Raw genomic sequence first — 18,417 nt, 5'->3', positions numbered from 1 at the left:
CCCAGACTCCTTGGCCTGATAACTGGGATGCATACAATAAGAGTTTGTACATGGTGTTCCCCTCTCTACAGAGTTGGCAGTGGGCTAGTAGAGATGGTCATAGGCACTACAAGGAAACCTTCCTCTTTGGAGGTAAACTTTGTGACCCTGTTCATGTTCTGTAAGACCGATAGCTTTCTATGAGAGGGGCTGAAGCCAAAGCCTCTGGGGAAGTCCTATTCTTATATTTCCATCTCTCACTGTCAGCAGTCACCAATTAATCAGTAAGGAGAAGAGTAATGGTACAGATAAAGTGCAAAATGAGCCCCCCCCCCCCAAACCTCAGTGTGCGCCACTGCCCGTCTTTGGCTGCGTTGTTGCCCCTGTACTACGATGTCACTCCCTCCTTGTCCCCCGCGTGGTCCGTCTGCCGTGCCTGGGGCCAGTCCGACAGGGCTCAGTTCTTTTTGAAAAAAGAGAAAAGTCTCTTGTCCCGGTCGGAGATGCGGTGAGCTCGTCTGGAGGACTGACCGCCGTGGGCCCTCGATGACCCTGACAGGGAGGAAGGGGCCGAGCGCCACTCGTCCTGGTGCTTGTCCATCAACTGCTGGTCAATCACTCTGTGCATATCATCCTGAAGCCAAGGACAGAGACGTGAATAAGAGAAGGACAGAAGAGACTTGTCACAGAGAGGACATGTGGCGGGGTGTTACAGGAAGTTTTGGTCTGGACTCATTGATCAGTTTATCTGTTAGTTACTGATTACACAGACATAACAACCACCTCTCACCCCTGGCAGATCACTTATTGATGCTCAGCATCTCTCACAAATGAGGCTGTATGTCAGCTCTACTTCTGAATAGCAAGTAATCCTAAAAACAGCCTGTCTGGCAGTTTTACATTATGAGACTGGTAAAATAAACACAGAAATGATCCTGACTGGATTAACCTTTTAAGGGGCCCCAAGGCAAAAATTCATTTTAAGGCCTTTTAGCCTCTGTTCCATGTGCACACTGTACAATTACTACAGTTTTCACCAGTCATTCTACCTGGCTCCAGACTTTCTGTGTGGTAATTTGATAAAACTTTTTATTTAGGAATATGTACAAAAGAAGCATAAAACTAAAACAATGAAAATATGATACCATTTAATACTGATAACAATTTGCCTCTCATGAAAATCACATTTCGGATCACCAGTGGCTGCATTCCATTAGGAGAATGGAAGAAAGAAGTTTGTGATTGACATTTCTGCCAAATCTCTCTCAGAGAAAATGGCTTCTGCCTGTGGAGGCAAAATTATTCAGTCATTAGACGAATAAATCTGAATACAAAACATAATTTTGTGTTGCATAAATAAATCTTTTCTGCTTTCCTGTCAAGTTAATCATCTTGTGACCCCTGAGATTCAATGATTCAAAGTTCTAAATTGAACCAAATACTGATGGTTCGTTTATGACAAGCTGCTCAGTACTTAATATATGAATAAACATGTTTAATCTTTTATCAATAAGTCTTCTTACTTTGAATGTCGCTCAACATAACGTAGCATAAATATTAAATATGATGATATATAATAATCAGCCATTGTATCAGCCAAGCATTAAGATGTACAGGGGCTACAGAGGTGTTTTTGATGTCTGTGAATCATCTCTGAACAGGTAAGGTGACCAGTGGACCCATCTCCTAAAACCATTCATGTAGGGAACACAGGTGTATGGAGAGAGGAGACAGGCAGGTGGAGAGAGAGGTGGTGGTTTGGATGGTTCTCTGTGATGGTTTAATGGTTTCAGAGAGAAAAGGAGCTGGGGTGGGCGTTTCTCCTGAGTCAGTTAACCGTGGCATGGAATGGCTCAGCATGGCGTAGTCGGGTTAGTGCAGGGTGATACGGCGAGATGGCGCAGCACGGGCTCACCTCTAAGGCAGGAGGGGGAGTACCACAGGGGAGAAAGGGTGGTACGGAAGCTGAGAAAGGCCACTAGATCAGAAACCACAAGAGCCAAACAGTAAAGAGCCCTGAGGAGGCAAACTGTGGGCACGGAGAAGAGAGAGGAAAGAGCTGCTAGTTAGGGATGAGGAGGGGGAGGGAGGGAACACACACACACACACAGACACACACACACACAGACACACACACACACACACACAGTGTCCGAAGGCTACATATGTAATATGTTTCCTTACTGACACCCATCCCAGCCAACCAGCTGACACACACCCTCAGAAGTTAATTGAGTGGTTTAGTGTATGTGCACAGATTCTGCAAGTGTTAAAATACGCTGACACTAATCTGAAGTGACAGGGGAGGGAAGGAACATGGACAAACTGTTCTAGCAGCTAGTGTCATTTCATTCTTATAGACATTATGTAATAGTCTACTGACTAATTTCATTGACAATAGGATTAACAAAATTCACTGTTTCTTTGTGGAGCAATCTTAAAATAGCTGCTCCAAAATACTACAGAAGGACTATTAGGCTTTTACTAGTAAATCTCTCGTGACCTTTGACCCACCTGCCAGGCCTCCAGCTGCTGCGACAGGTTGAGCTTCTGCTGGATGGCGTCCAGAAGCTGGCTATTCAGAGACATGATGTCTATTTTACACTTGGCCAGCTCCATCTCCACCGCTTTCTTTCTGCAGAAACACACACACACAGAAACTAGAGGTTTCCTACCAGCACAGAGGCCTCAGAAAAACTCCTGCACATGGTGATGGATGAAAAATGAATCTTTAAAGAAGAGTTTGACTCTTTGGGAAATTCATTCTGCCGTGAGAAGAGAATATAAACACCACTCACATGTCTGTCTGACAGTTAGCTTAGCTTAGCAAAAACACTGGAAACACAGGGAAACAGCTAGCCTGACTAGCTCCAAAGCTAAAACCAAATCCACTTACAAGCACCTCTAAAGTTCACTAACTAACAGCTTATGGCTTTAGCTTCATATTCAACAAACTCAGCAAGAAGGGAAATCAGCTGGTTTCCCAAAATATCAAATTATTCTTTTAAGCAGAATCAGAGAATGAAAATGTCTATAATCTGTATCCAACTCATCTCTGAGTTGAAATGATGTGCAGAAGGACAATTGCAATGTCAATGCAATGACAACAAAGAGTCTATCTATCTATCTATCTATCTATCTATCTATCTATCTATCTATCTATCTATCTATCTATCTATACTTGGAGGAAGAGAGTGCACCTGAAATGTTGGAAATATGCCTCATTGCACAGGAAAACTTTGTGTGCGTACAACTACAGCAAGTGCAGAGGGTCAAAGCTGAACCTAGAAGGAGACCTGTAAAACTGTGCTGAATGTTTATAAGCAGTGGGGGTAATGAATGTAATTCTCTCTGCCAAATGAGGGGGTTCATTTGACTTCAAGTGTGTTCTGTTTCATCATATGTCTTTTTAGGGATGTCACTGCGTTTCCTGATGTCAGCACCTAGCACACAGTGTTATTGTTACTACGAAAAATAACCAAGAGGTAATAAACCAGAATTGTCCTTTAATCATCTCATTGAGTCAGAGAGTTGATTAAGAAGGTTTGTTACATTATATATTATAAGGGCAGTGTATTTATCTTAGAGAACCTGGGGCCAGTTGCACAAAACACCTTAAGTTAAGGGTTTCCTTAAAGTCTGAGTTAAGGTTACCTTTAAATAAAAACACCCTTAAGACTCCTCCTTAAGGTTTCTGTGAAGTTCCTGTCAAAACCACAGGAGGATATGGCAGCGCACTCCTCTAATGTTGCTGGCTTCCTTGAAAACAGGCATAAGCTAAGGCAAGCAAATAAACGGTCTCCATGGAAACAATCACATTTTACCGCTGTAAAATCTCTTTCACTGCTGTAAATTACTCACCTTCCATAACTAAGGAAACCTTTTAAGAGATTCTGTGTAACACCCCTAAGTAACTCCCTCAGCTAAGGAGAAATTAAACCTTAAGTGTCATACTTAAGTAGAAAACTTAAGGTGTTTTGTGCAACCGGCCCCTGCTCCATTCTACATACTCTATATAGTTGTTGGTGAGAGTGATGTGTTATTAGGAGTTATAACTGCATCAGTGTAATGCAGTGTTCCTACTTGGCTATGGCGTCGTCTCTGTCTCTGATTGCACTCTGGAGCTGCTCGCTGGGTTCTCGGACTTCAGCCATCATCCTGATCCGCTGGTTCTCCTCCCGCAGAGAGCACATTTCTACAGAGAGCAGCGCCATCTGCAGGTGACATGGGAGAATACAGCAGGTCTGTGAGACACAGGCCTCATAAATTCAAGCTTGCTTCCTGCTTCAAGGTTTTACTGGCAGTGTTATACAGTGGGGGTGCTCACGCGTGAGATATTTAGTTGACCCAGTTTAGTGGGAAAAATAAGGCCTGTGTGTGTTTTGTGTAGATCATGTAAGATGGCATCTCAAACCCACAGGAAGGAGTGAGATGTCCTCACAGAAAGAAAACAAGGTTGAAGCAATGTCCTACATTACAAACAACATACATCACATTCACACAAACTGGTGAGAATCTGCAGCACAATGTTATTCTTAGAGCAATCTTTAATGCAACGTTATTCCACCAAGAAAGAGTGGATGTGATACTGAATTAATGAGGGCTGTCTGACACTTTGCTTTCCACGTGATTAGCAGCAGAGCCTCGGTGCGAACACTTTTGTCTTTTGCAAGTGTTAAAGTGTCATCAACATGTGCACAGACAGTACATGATTTACATGAGTGCGCACATGCACAGATGTCAGAGGAGTCGGTACCTGACTGTGCAGCTGCAGCAGCTCCTCGTCACTGCTGCGTGTCTTGTCCTGCTCAGCCTCGTACAGGACTCTGACCTCCCTCAGCTCTTCTCCCAGCTTCCTCACCTGCTCCTCCAGAGCCTCCTCATCACTGCGCCGCGAGCCCTGTCAACACACAGCACACACTCACTGTCTATGCACTGCTACTGCCCGTATAGTTCATTATTGCATGTCTAAAATAAGCCCACAGAGGCTGTATCCTGTTAGAGCGTTATCAAGCTAGTTGTATTTCTTGCGCAGTTTGTTTCGGCTTCGCAACCTCATTAACTTTATGAGAATAGGTATCCATCTTGGTACCACTTTATTTTATGGGTTTTATAGTTTCTACAAAGGGACAGATATGCAGTAAAGTTCCTGGAGTGGAAGTTGTGATTTTGGAGTATTTAAAAAGAGAAATTACTTGATTGCAATGTCAGCATGACAGCTGGATGTGAACTGTAACAGTCAACGTCCAGGCATTCAATTCACTTATTTTGAGAATAAACATTCCAATAGTGGGTGAAGATTTATTTTGGTTAATACACATCACTGTGGGGAGGATAAGCCACTTCAAAGAAATTCCTTTGAAAATCACCAACTTCTGATAAACTCTACACAACCATGTAACTTCATGGCTGTCATGGCCGTTCAGCTTAAGGAGGCAGGTCTAAGTTTTTGAAATCTAATGGGTTTCGAAAAAACTTTAAACTTGGGAACAAAATCCCCCTTCTGTTCTTCTCAGTGTCTAATTCTGCCGGGTAAAAACAGATAGCTGCTGATGATTAATATACACAGACGTAACTGATGACCTGAACAATGAACAATTTGTCTTGGTGTAAACATTGACTTCATGCAAAATGTCCAGAGACAAATGACAAATGAGCAGCAACAGCAGAGCAGATAGATCAGGAGGGGCAGGTGATCAGATCCTGCTTTGGCTGAGGGATTAATACGACAGTGTAAGTTCTCGATAGAGTTTGGTTTTGTTAGGAGCTTCCTGTGTCTCCATTATGTATCATTTTATTAGCTGCAAACAGAAAACAAGAAGGCAAACAGAGATAAGGCCACTACAAAACCTGTTTAGTCTGCCACAGTATACCGCTCCATTTAATTCAATTTAATAAAACAAGCTTAATTCATTAATTAAAAATATACACCCCCTAGTGACTACTATATAATTTCTTTCCTTAAAAATCTAAATAAATGACTGGAGTCTATTTGCTCTATAATAATAACAAATTACATAGAACTTCTTGAAAAATCATCTTAAAATCCCTAAAATTGGGCATTACCTCCCTTATCTTTGAGAGAAAGGATATTTTGTCAGTGCTGAGCAGCTGCCAGTGTGTTATTACCGTGGACTCGTTGCCATCCAGCAGGTTCTGTGTTAGCCTCCGTAACTCCAGCAGGCTGGTGTGGAGGCTGCCAGTAGGCACATCCTTGGCTGAGGACGTCTCCGAGGACTCGTCCATGGAAGAGTCGGTGGACAGCGCCGAGTCCGTGACGTCGTTTCCCCGGAGATGGGAGCAGAGTGAGCGGACCTCACAGTAGGCCTCCCACAGCTGAAGACGCAACTACACAGACAAGTAGGGGGGGGGGAATGTTTTAGTTACCCACCCGCCTGGTGCTCACAGCGGACTGAAACTGAGACTGAAACAAACTAAGAGTGGAGTGAATGAAACATAATCCTAAGGTCATGATAATAATAGTAATACTAACTACCTGCTCCCTCTCCTGCTCCTGCTCCTCCTGCTCCATGCTCTGTTCTATCTCACACAGCAGGCTGGACGGGTGTGGGGTGAGGCTTTGGAGGCTGTGCTCCTCTGTCAGCTCCTCCAGCTGAGCAGTCAGCTGCCTGTGAGAAACCTGAACCTCCTGGAGCTCCATTTGGCTCTGTCGCAACTGGACATGACAAAGGAGGCAAAACCGGGACTTAACGGTGCAAACTATGAATACCTGCAGAGCGCTGACAGGAGTGCTGACTATTTTAAGGACAGATTTTAGTGGGTTAAACACAAAAAAAGGGCTTTGCAGAAGGTAATGTGCAATATCTACAGAGGTAGTAGCTACCCTCAAAGACCTAAGAGTCCTTCGTGCATGTCTCCGTACCTGTAGGTCCTTCTCGTGACACTGCTTCTCCAACACCAGCGTCCTCTCTCTGAGGTCGTCCACTGTACTCTGCAGCAGCTCATTCTCTTCCAGCATTGCGTGCACCCGGCGTTCCAGCTCCATCTTCCTCTCCGACAGCATCTTAATCTAAGATGTCAAACAGCACCGGTTAGTTACCGCACCACAGAAAATAGGCATTAAGTCGAGAAACAGTGGCCTGTTAAGAATTCCTGGTTGATAGCGGACAGATGGGCAGCTATGGACCTGATTAAGGGATAAATTTTGTTGTTTTGCTGACTCTGAGGCAAGCTGGGCTCTTACACAAGATTAAAAAGTACTCCCACTGGTCTAAAGAATGTTTGTTGCCTAGCACAGGCGTAGGCGTTAGTTGCCACCCTCGTCTTCAGGAATGTTTTGGTGATATGTTTGCGTCTCCACAGAGCCTCATATCAGCTTACTACCTTACCACGGCTGTGTAACGGCCTTCAACTGAAGGCTAGCATCGCAGCAACACAACTTTTTCCTAGTGACTGTTTTTTCTTTTAAGCTGCTTGAGCAGCTTTCCCCATTAAACAAACATCAGTTCTTGTTCATTTTTATCCCTCCTGCGTTTGACCTACATCTGGTAACCTACTTCACAGCACAGGAGCTTACATGTGGATCAGTCGTTTTCACTACCATACGAGCATCTACATCGCCAAGTTCTGGATATTTTTGGGCTGCTTCAGTCTCTGTCTTTACGCAAATAGGGCAAAAAGTCATTAGTCACCAGCACATGTCATATAAAGGCAAAGCGTTAGAAAAGTGGGAGCACCGAGACATTGCAGTATCTCGGCTAAATATAGAGCTGTAGCATTTTCTCCCAATTATAGCGCAGGCTCTGCAGTCTGGGTGTTTTCTGCCTGGCTTTGAAGAGCAGCTACGGGGAAATCTCAGCTGTTGTTATGCTCTGACAGTACCTTTGTTCATAACATATCTGGCTGATATCATACATGAACACGACTGACATCACAACACATCTCATGCTCTGATTACCAAACTAGTGTTTCATGCTCAATCTTAGGAAACAGGGATTGCCATATGGGAATGTCAAACATGGATTTTTCATCCATATATAAATTCCTCTTTTGTCCTCTATTCCCAACGACAACATAAGATCCAATTTGAATCATATGTATCAACTAATTTAACTGGACAGAGTAGAAGCACTTGTAAAAATAGATAAATAATGGTGCAATCCTTGTTTCTATTATTTTACAAGCTGTTCCATGCAGCATGCAGTCTGGCCGATAGACAGACAGCGCTCGGTAACCACTCACTTCTAGCCCTTGCTGCTCCAACCGAGACGGAAGGAGGGTGAGGGAAGGAGGAATGGGTGAGGAGAGAGATAAAGATATAGATCAAAGAAAGAGAGGAGAAGGTCAAGTTTTAGAGAAAGTGCCCTGACAGATGAAACAGTTCCAGTAGCATGACAGGTGCAAGGTGAACACGGCTACCCTCTGAAAAACAGGACATTTGTTGAAAGAAGTGTTTTCCTTTAGTGGAATTTTACACTTATTATCCCCAGAAACTCCAACTTTAAAGTGAGAATATGTAACTTTTGCCAAACAGAAGCCATTGTGACCAAAGTGTTGGTAATCGCAGGATAATGGCACAGAAGTTGAATCCCTAGCGTTCTGCTGTCACCTTAGACACCCAGGCTCCTTGCTGAGAAATCAATAGCTGCAAACAAATAATCTATTTTTCCAAATAGATCTGAGCTGCACTTTTCCTTTCTGTTTAGCTTTTCGTGGGTGACTGGTCACGCTGTGTGTTCAGCTCAATCAACTGTATGTAGTCTAAAGTGATATGTAATAGAAAAGTGCTACTGATAGCGGCTCACCTCAGCCTGTAGAGTCTCTAGTCGTGTCATGTGCTGGCTCGTAGACATACTCTTCTCCCTGAAGTCGTCCCGTAATGAATGGACCTGAGTGGACAGCTGCTTCTCCACCTCTGCAGCCTGGAAACAGACAGACAGAAACAGAACACACACAAATTAGGGCTGCACAATTAATTGAAATATAATCATGATCGCGATATGGCCAAGTGTAAAATGTTGTGGTGCTAACAAAAATCACATCATCATAATTTTTTTTTCAGTGAAAATAAAACACAAAAATGACCATTCCAACTGAAATCGCAATATCGTGCAGCCCTAACGCAAATTGAATCAAAAATTTGCCTTAAATGAGTCTCTTCCTGCTTTAAAAGTATTCTACCGATTCAGCAACACTGTCAGACAGGCAGTAGGCAGTTAAAAGAATGAAAATCGATACAGCAGAGATAAGTATTTTTTTTATTCCACACTCTTCTTCTTTAGTCAAAGCCTGGCGCCTACATTACCCACAGTGCAACTTGAACACTGACAGTTCACTTGGAGATTCAAGTGTGCTATTCAATTAGCAGCTAATGTAGCTAATGTAGCCTGGAGCCACTATGAGCAGCAGGCTACAGAGTTCTGGTGAACCCACTTCTCCGGATTGTTTTCATTTCAAACTTCAGCCACAACCAATGCTGACTCCAGTGACATCACCTGAGGCAATTTATCACAATTTACTTCACACAGACCCCATACATCTTTCTTCACATATGCAGTAGACCTGTAGACAGACTTTAATGTGTTGAATCAAGTGGACCTCCCCTTTAATTATAGTTGTTGGTGATGTTGACACAACAACACATTGTTAAAGTGCTACATTAACTGCTCAGTTAGATTAGAGACATTGCACAGCAGCTCTTTAGTCTGTGTTCTCTTTCTAAGATACTGAGGTGACTCACTCACTGGAGTCTGATAGAAAGTGTAAGCACACACACACACAAACACACACACATACATGTAGAAGTGCGTAAACAAACTGATTTTCATAATGAGCTCAGTGTTATTGATGTAATGTTACTCCCCAGTCTGTTCCTGGTCATGGTGCATCTGATAGCTGTTCCTCTGAAAGCAGAATTTCACCTGAATGTCACGGCCCTTTTTAAAAGCCTTAAATAGTCCACTGCTCAGTGTTTGTGTAATCCACCACGGCAGCATACCCAGGCTTATTGGACAGGTGGGATCAGACTACACACTGCCTGGCTGGTCTTCATTAGCATAGAGCTGCTCTCAGGAAGCTACCATTCGCATTATCATCACTGCCATGGCAACAGTAGAATCCTAAAAATGACTCACTTTTATAGTGCACCGAAGAGAATAAACATGGTGTATATATAGTGTATATATCACCGAAACACTTTAACCAAGGAAGTGTTCAAATAATCAGTATATTTTTTCAGGTTTGTCTTTTAATCTCTGTGTGCTGAGTGAAAATGAAGACGACTCATTGCATGAATATGAACTGAAGCCTGCAGGTGGCACTACACGCTGCAGCAGCTTCTCAAGAAGCTCACAGAGAGATTTGAAGAGGCTCAACAACTGGTTGTGTAGATACATTAGTTTACTTCAGTTCACTGCTGTCCTCAGGTAACACTGGTTGTAGTCTGTGCCGCTGTTCTGCTGGGAGTCTCTGGAAAGGACAAGCTGCCAGGAAGACTCTGCCTCAGATGCACCGTTCTGGGGCTCCGCTCTGAGCGGTAACTAACATGATGGAAGCAAAGTAACTGCTCTGTGAGATTGTTACAGGAGGCTTGTTAAAAAACTGACTGTAAGGATGTCAAAAGGGGTTTGCACGCCCAAAGTTCTCCTCACATAAAAGCTTTTGAACACAAGGGTAGAAGTTATCTGCCCTTCTTTGATTTGATCAATTAATCATCCACCTCCTAGCATAGTGTTATTCCAGAAAGGACTGAGATGCAGGTATTATGAATTCATAGGGAAAACACAATATATGGCAATAACATAATAAAGAAATAACTTATTTTGTAAAATTACCGTAATGATGGTTAAATTATTTCCACCATGCTGGAAAATTAAACCTCTTCCCTGTACACGCATTGGACCTGGCTCCAAATAACTAATTATAATACTTCGAACAACTGAAAGATTTTAGAGTTTACAAAATCAGCACAAGTCAAAAAGTGTAAGTTTAGCTGTCAATCAAAAATATAATGAGTGTGGTTTACACTGAGTGGATGGAGAACTCATTGAGCTTGACTGATGACTGAATTGTACTAGATAGGCTTTGTAGGTTTAATGATGGTGAATCAAATGCAACAAATATGTAGACCTGACACTCAAAGCAGGTTAAACAAACGCTGAGAGACAGACATCACTGATGAACGTATCATACTCCAACACGGAAATATGTCTGTTTTCAGGAATTACCAAGCTTTCTTTAGATACTTACAATTAAACTATTTTATGAGTTGATAACTGATCTACAGATAGAAATGAATGGCTCAACTAAAATTACTGTCTAATATAACCAGAATCATATCACCCAAAGGTGATCTTAGCCTTTTACCAAACCTCTAACCCCCCACACCCCCACAAAAAGATTACAGTATTGGTATAAGTATAACTTTATAAGTTAAAGTAAAGTTTGACACAGGACAGGTTATTTTACTACGTCTCTTAGTCAGTGGGTTTTCAGCCACTTTGTCCGTGTCCAGATGTCGGTTCCTGTGTGACAGCTGCATGATGCTGTCTTCTCTGTGTGGGACACAGATGTGCAGTCAGTGGAGGTCAGTGCAGTGACAGGTCACAGTGGTGACACGACATCACCACTGGCCCAACAATCTGACACACTGAGATCATATAAAAAATAAAAAAAAACCCACAAAGTTGACTGCAGACTGTCGGATTTGCAGATCTGCGCATAAATTCCTCAGATAAACCAGATCAAGCATTATCAGCACGACAGGACGAATGGGGGCAAATCAGACTGTAGCGACAGACGCCTCAGCAGAGAGTAGGGCTCAGCAGAGACATGTCCCTTTACAGCCTCTTTACTCTCACATTTACCTGAGCAAATACTGCACATTCACTTTCCAGGAGGAGAAGAGCTGAAACTAGAAAAGTAGATATCACTCCTGCTGATTCAGCTGCAGGCGCTCTGTGGTTGCGGAGCGTGATCTGGCAGATATGACTGCAGGTGCATCGTGGGTCTTTGGTTGCACGACCTAGCATCTGTATCCTGATGCCATTCTGTAGAGCACATTCCCATGGTAACAACACATGGAGTTACAATTTGCATGTCACTCTGGTTGTCGTAGCAACCAGGGAGAAGTGGGATTGGTGGAGCTGTGACTTGTGGTCTCAGTGCTTCTGGTATTTTCCTTAGTCACTTTCACAGAGAGCGCTGCCGTGTCTAGACTTAGGGAGGGTGGGCAACCCCACTTTCAAATGGTTGCATAACAAATCTTCAGTGTGACAATACGTACCAATCACAGAGCTGATCCTGAGACAAACAGCTACAGTACCTTGGGCTGATGGGAGGCAGACGTTATGTGCTCCAGTGACTGGATGTGAGCGAAGATGATAGCTGGACAGATGCCCAGGGACTGGAGGTTGTAAAAGGAGGAGTGAAACTGAATCCTGTGCAGAGTGTGATCTGGATACACTGAGGCCACATACGACATAGGATGCTAGATTTCTGCTTTTGTCATTCAAAAATATTCACATTACACCTTGCTTGTGAAACTGTTGTAAATGGCAAGTCAAATAAATAGAATTATTCCTCCTCTATAGTCTCAAATAAACAACTTTGATGAGTCACTGGAGGCTGCAGTCAAATTTTAATTAAGTAAATTCTAGAGGTTGAGGGAAGTAGAATTGACCATGGTCATAAAGCATGTAGACACTTATGCTTGAGTCAGTGCATCCCCAGCCTTCTCTGAGCATGTGTGGTAATGTAATTAGAGGAAGGCCCCTTTCCTGCTAGTTCACTCTGATCAGATTAGGCTTGAGGAGACTGGCTGTCCTCACACTCGAGACCCACACAGACCAGCACATGCCTCCTAGGCTCAACTGCTGGATCAATGGAACCTATTTTCTCTAGGTGTATCGAATATAGTGTTTAGTTTTATCATCAGTGTTGGGAAATTCACTCGAGCATGCACACACAGGCACACACACACGCGGCACACACACACACAGACACACAGACACAGACACACACACACACACACACACACACACACACACACACACACAGAGGAGTAACCACAGGGAGTTTGTGTGCAGCCCAGGAAAAGATTTGACGACAGAGCTGGAGATTACATTTTTAGATCTTCTTTGCCCAAATATCTAAGTTACCTGCTGTTATTAATTAAGTAGAGTATGGAGTGGAGTTGTTTTGGTTTTGGACTGAATGCATATGGTAAGGCTATTAGCACGGATTATAGCCTAATCCCCTCAGCGCTGCATCTTACCCCATGACTTACATCACTTCCTATGGAGTGCCCTGCCTTCTCAAGGTCATCCCACTGCAGCCAATTGAAGGCTCTGTTAAGAACTGATTCCTGGGTTGTCAGGAGGGGGAAGGACTGCTTTTATAAATCTAATCTTTGGCTCAAAGGTTTGCCTTAGAAAGCACCCTCTAAAAAGGTGTGTAGTTATATATAGAGGTCAATATATATATATATATATATATATATATGTATATATATATATATATATATTTGAATAAATCCATGAATAAATCCATAAATAAATGAAGAAAAAAAAAATCTGTATTTCATTTAATACATGAAATCAATAAAGGTAAATCAATACACAAAAAGTGAATTAATAATGATAATTAGTAACAATGTTGGTAAGTAACAGAGAAAATGAATTACAAAGCTACACTTACTGAAAAGGTGGTTAAGAAATCACCCAAAAAGCCTTCAGTCAAATATGGAGGATGAAACATTACTTTTTTACCAATAAATTAATAATAATTAATTAATTAATGCATAATTAAATGAATTAGAAAATAAACAAATAGATGACAAATGTATTCTATTTATACATATTCACTTATTTATAGTTTCCTACATTTATGCTTTTAATTATTTCTGCATTTGTACATTCAATATGCATGTAGATATATGGAAACTATTTACTTTTGTGAAATGTGATCACTTATGTATGTCCTGATTAACTACCAACATTTATTTATTCATTCATAGATTTTCTCCATTAATTTAATCATATATTTATGATACTTTTAATTACTTAAAATATGTATTTATGTATTGGCTAATAAGTAATTTTTTGTCCTCCACAGTGTTGTAATGGCAGCCACAAATCTATTACACTTTTAATCTGCATCTCCCATTTGTTTTCCCAATTCGTTATTGTTAGCCCAGAGGCTGTGGATGTGGTTGTTCTGTCAATTAGGAGCCTGATGCTCAATAGATGTGTCTATTGTCCAGTCACCACTCTGTGAAATGTGATTTCCAGCAGGCATGCTAAAGGATGCCAATAACAAGCTCATAAGCATTTGATGGACATAGGAACGTGTCCTATTCCATAGTTCTGGACAGGGTTTACAGGACGCAACATATAGACTGATTTACATCATAATACAGTCAGATGGGTAGAGAGATGGGTATGGCAGGAGAGAATAGCTGACCTGCAGTTCACTACTGCAGGGTTTCCTCAGGACAGTTTTACATTCCCTCCATTCAATCTGAGCTGTAAACAGTTAATGTTACTTAGTCACAGCACATTGCTTAGTAATGAGTCCAGACAGAGAGAGAAAAGTACGTAAGAAAGTCATAGAGAAAAAGGATAAAGAGAGAGAAAGAGAGAGAGAGAGAGAGAGAGAGAGAGAGAGAGAGAGAGATAGGGAGAGAGTACTGTGGCTGACCTCATTTATTCTATTACCCAGCAGGTCTCCCTCTGCCTGCCCAACGCACTGAATCATGAGATCTGGATCGATGGAGTCAATTAGGTCTCATGAATTTCACTGAGTCACAAAGACCACAAGATATGCTCTCCCCCTAAACACAATACAGACCACTTCCAGTGAATATCTTTATAGATTCCCACACCCAGGTTTCAATTAAATCAAATGCAGTTCAATTATGCTAAGTGCCTGCTTTTGCTGCAATCCACAGCGACTGACCCGTCCAGGACAGTCCTTGATTGCAATGTGATGATGGTGTTGGGGCAAGATATGGCAAGAAGTTAATTTAATCTGATCAAGACAACAAGCAGAACTCGCTCTGCACAGCTGCGAGCCGGGGGTTAAAATCAGCCACATGGAGCCTTCTCCTCCCTGAGCAGCGTGCGCCCGGCAGCAGATCATATCTTCTCCCAGGAGGGGAAACAACACGCTCGAGTGTGATCGTTGCCATAGACATTAGTGCTGACGGGGTTATCAAAGCACCTGCACAACCTTTGTATATACAGCTCTGGGCATCTTGAAATGTTGTCTATGCACCCACTGCCAGCCTACCTGGCAGCTGACAACACTGTGATGCCTCTGTTTATAGCCCTTAAGTTGATATAATGGTCTTACAGGTGTTTAGACTATATATCCCTCTGACAGGGTAGGTAGCATGACGTAGTTTTGCTGTTGGTGAAACGCGAGCTCAGCCCTGTGACTTAACAGCTCTTAGCCTGACACACAGTTTAGGAAATATGATTATCAATCATTCTTATAGTTGCTGTGACATGTTACATTACTTTTTCTAGTGTGGGAATGAAGCCTCGACACAGTGTGGGCAAATAAACAAGAACGCTTTTACACTTAATACAGCAATGACATTAAATATGGATCGTCTATGTGGAAAAGTGTCCTTGTTTTGGTGTAGAATGAGCAGACTGAAGTGTTTGAGCTCCTTAGCAAAGGATTAATCAGCTGAAGCTAAACACTAGCACTCTCAGCTCCATCAATCTGCATCTACTTCCAATCTCAGTTCGACCTGATGTATATATCTTATCTATCTGTCCGTCTATCAATCTATTTTTCTACCTGTCTCATATCAGACCTTTCTGCTCTGCCAGTCATAATAACTGCACTCAAATTACCTGTCAATATGCATAGTGCTATTGCATAAGTGTGCAGTCCAATCATTCTAAATTATTCACCATTACACCCGGAAGCTCCGCTTTTATATTGATGAGTTAGCATAATTCAGGTGAAGTTAGAGAGAGACAGGCTGAATGGAGGTAGATTCCCCCCTGAGGGATGATGAATCTTCACTTGGCTGAGCCCCTTATGTCATGTCAGCCAGGCACACTTGAATTGGACTGAGTGACCCCGAGGCCCAGCCAGGGAGAAAGGCATACTATATACACGCTCACATGCACACGAACACATGCACGCACACTGGAATTTCCATGAGAAGTTTCATGGTAGGGTGGAAGGGTGTTTAAGGCAGCATTAAGACCATGTGATACACCAACTCAAAGCCCTGACTAATTAACTTTTCCATGCAGATTGACCTAGTGCATCTGAATAAGGACATTTGAAGCACACACACACACACACACACATACAAACACACACACATGACACTGCTCACCCTACTGAGTTGCTCCAGCAGTCTATGGTTCTGTTCAGAGAGCTCACTGATGGCCTTGGTCTTGTCCCTGTCAGCTTCTCTCAGCTGGACCTGGTGGCGCTCCAGCTCACCCTGCAGCTGCTGGACGTCCGTCTCCAGATCGGCCACACGACCCTCCCACTCCCCCTCTCGACTTTCCAGGCGCCGACGCAACTCATGCTTCTCCTGTTCCAAGTGCTGCATGTGAATGAGGGGAGAAAAGGAGATATGGTTAAACCCTGATTTGCTTGGATTTTATGTACAGTATTGCCCTAATTTTACAAAGCATATCCAATGAAAGCCTTGCATGTGTGACAAAGTCAGAGACTTCACACAGATGCTGGTTCTTCAACAGACTGAGAAAGTTGTACTCAATCCTTGGAAATATTTCAGTGAAGGAAAAAAAAGTGCAGGATGGCAAACTGATCCCCTCACTAAACATGACTCTACAACAATAAAGGCAAATTCAAGTTTTTTCTTAAGCTCAAGTTGTCCTGCAAAAGTCAGACACGTTTTCATTCTGTGCTATAACTGTAGATTTAACATTAACATGAAAACATATGAATACAGTTTGACTATTGCACCACACACCAGAAACTGAACTTTTGTTAAACTTAAACAAGACATAAAAAAGTTCAAAAGAGTGACAATAACTGCAACTGTGATATACAATGAAAACAACTGTCTCCTGTGTCCCTGGCCCCTAGAGTGACAGCTCAGATAATATGATGCTTCTTTCTATTCTCTAGATGGCAATGAACGGTGAACAGATGCACTGCACCACCAGCGACTGCCAGAGTTTGGATGGGAGTTGATATTATGTTAAGTCCAAGGCTGAAGCAGCTGGCATCTGTGTGGCCACTGTTTTCATCTCTGGGTATGAGCCCAAACAAAAGGAGGGATCAAAGAGATTCAAAACAAGACCACAAAACAGCATCATCAGGAACTGTAACAACATGAATAATAAGAAGAGTTTGATATTAAGAGGCAGCTTATTTCTCTGAGCTGCAACATGGGGATGAATATGGATCAAAGAGCTGAACAGATGTACAGTAGATACAGTAGGCCCTGGACAGCCACAGGATTAGTCTTTGTGGTTCCTCACGCCACGTGTTGGATTGTGTGAAGGATTTTTAAAACAACAAAAACAACAGCTCAACTGTACAGCATTCACTGTAAACATGATGTGTGGGATAACTCCCAGACTGTGCTACACCTTTTGTTAGCTTGGCCTGACACTGTCTTTCAGATCAGAGTTACCAGCACGTTTCAATTTACTCTAAGTAGCTAGTTTCCAGCTTATAGCACATACGTTACCATAAAAATGAATCATGCTACATGAAACCCCTTCTCTCTGTTAGCTTGAAAGTAAAGCTCCACAGTTTGTTTACATCGCGAAGGCCTAAACTTGGATGTAGGATTATGGCATTTTGATGACAAACCAGAGCGAGGCTTAAGGCAGCATTAAAACTTGAGCAAATTATTATTTTCTTTTCAAAGTTTACCTCTAATTTCTCGTTGAGATCTTTGTGCATTTTCTCATATTGCTTGGTCAAGTCTTGGTTTCTTTCCAGCAACGCTTTGCCAAGTTTAGCAGCTAAAACCAAGTCTTTTTCCTTTTGACGGAAGAGCGACAGTAAGTCTGCGTTATGCCCCACCGCAGGCGTTTCTAGGTCCGACAGCTCCTCCTCGTCCTCCCGCTCCCCGGTAAGCATGGCCAGTTCCTCCTCCAAGGCCATACCGAGGCCTCCAGAGCCGGCGTGCCGCAGCGGATGACCCTGAAAGCCGCCAGGCTCATGGGCGGAGGGGCTGGCCCGGGACTCCATGCAGTCGCTGTCCAGTTCCAGTGGTGCTGAAACCACGGCAGACGTCTGCAGGTCTAGGCAGAAAGCGGACATCGCCGCCCGGCGGACGAGAAGCCAACGGATGAGAGCCGACTGATTTCACTCCGGATGAACCCACCCTGCTCTGACTGGGTTGGGCTGACCGGACTGGCTTGTTATCGACAATCCATCCATCATTCTCCAAATTCAGAGCTGGATCCAGTTAGATTGCAAACTGCTCTCTCTCCAGTTTCCTCACGTCCCTCTCTCCTTGTA

The 18,417-nt window shown here is 42.9% G+C and overlaps 1 protein-coding gene across 1 annotated transcript; it reads right to left on the bottom strand.

Moving 5' to 3' along the window:
- Nucleotides 1-436: 436 nt before the first annotated feature.
- On the bottom strand, nucleotides 437-18,216 carry bicdl1 (BICD family like cargo adaptor 1). The gene is made up of 9 exons (XM_022752929.1): nucleotides 17,824-18,216; nucleotides 16,301-16,516; nucleotides 8,745-8,861; nucleotides 6,863-7,009; nucleotides 6,476-6,655; nucleotides 6,109-6,327; nucleotides 4,063-4,193; nucleotides 2,494-2,614; nucleotides 437-613 (listed from the first exon to the last, which is right to left on the bottom strand). Exons 1-9 carry the CDS (start codon nucleotides 18,214-18,216, stop codon nucleotides 437-439), a joined length of 1,701 nt encoding a protein of 566 aa, XP_022608650.1.
- Nucleotides 18,217-18,417: the final 201 nt, after the last annotated feature.

Source organism: Seriola dumerili, unplaced genomic scaffold, assembly GCF_002260705.1.
Source record: "Seriola dumerili isolate Sdu_G_001 unplaced genomic scaffold, Sdu_1.0 BDQW01000017.1, whole genome shotgun sequence".
In the NCBI taxonomy this organism is placed as follows: domain Eukaryota; kingdom Metazoa; phylum Chordata; class Actinopteri; order Carangiformes; family Carangidae; genus Seriola; species Seriola dumerili.
The sequence above is the reverse complement of the archived record's forward strand: the minus strand, read 5'-3'. Positions and strand labels throughout refer to the sequence as shown.

What these genes read in the sequence shown, in the direction of transcription:
- bicdl1 (XM_022752929.1), bottom strand. Translation starts at nt 18,216, where the DNA reads ATGTCCGCTTTCTGCCTAGACCTGCAGACGTCTGCCGTGGTTTCAGCA. An exon ending in ATCTCAACGAGAAATTAGAG is followed by an intron (nt 16,517 to 17,823) that starts GTAAACTTTGAA and finishes ATTCACATGCAG; the next exon opens with CACTTGGAACAGGAGAAGCA. An exon ending in AGAGACGACGCCATAGCCAA is followed by an intron (nt 2,615 to 4,062) that starts GTAGGAACACTG and finishes GTGTTTCTGCAG; the next exon opens with AAAGAAAGCGGTGGAGATGG.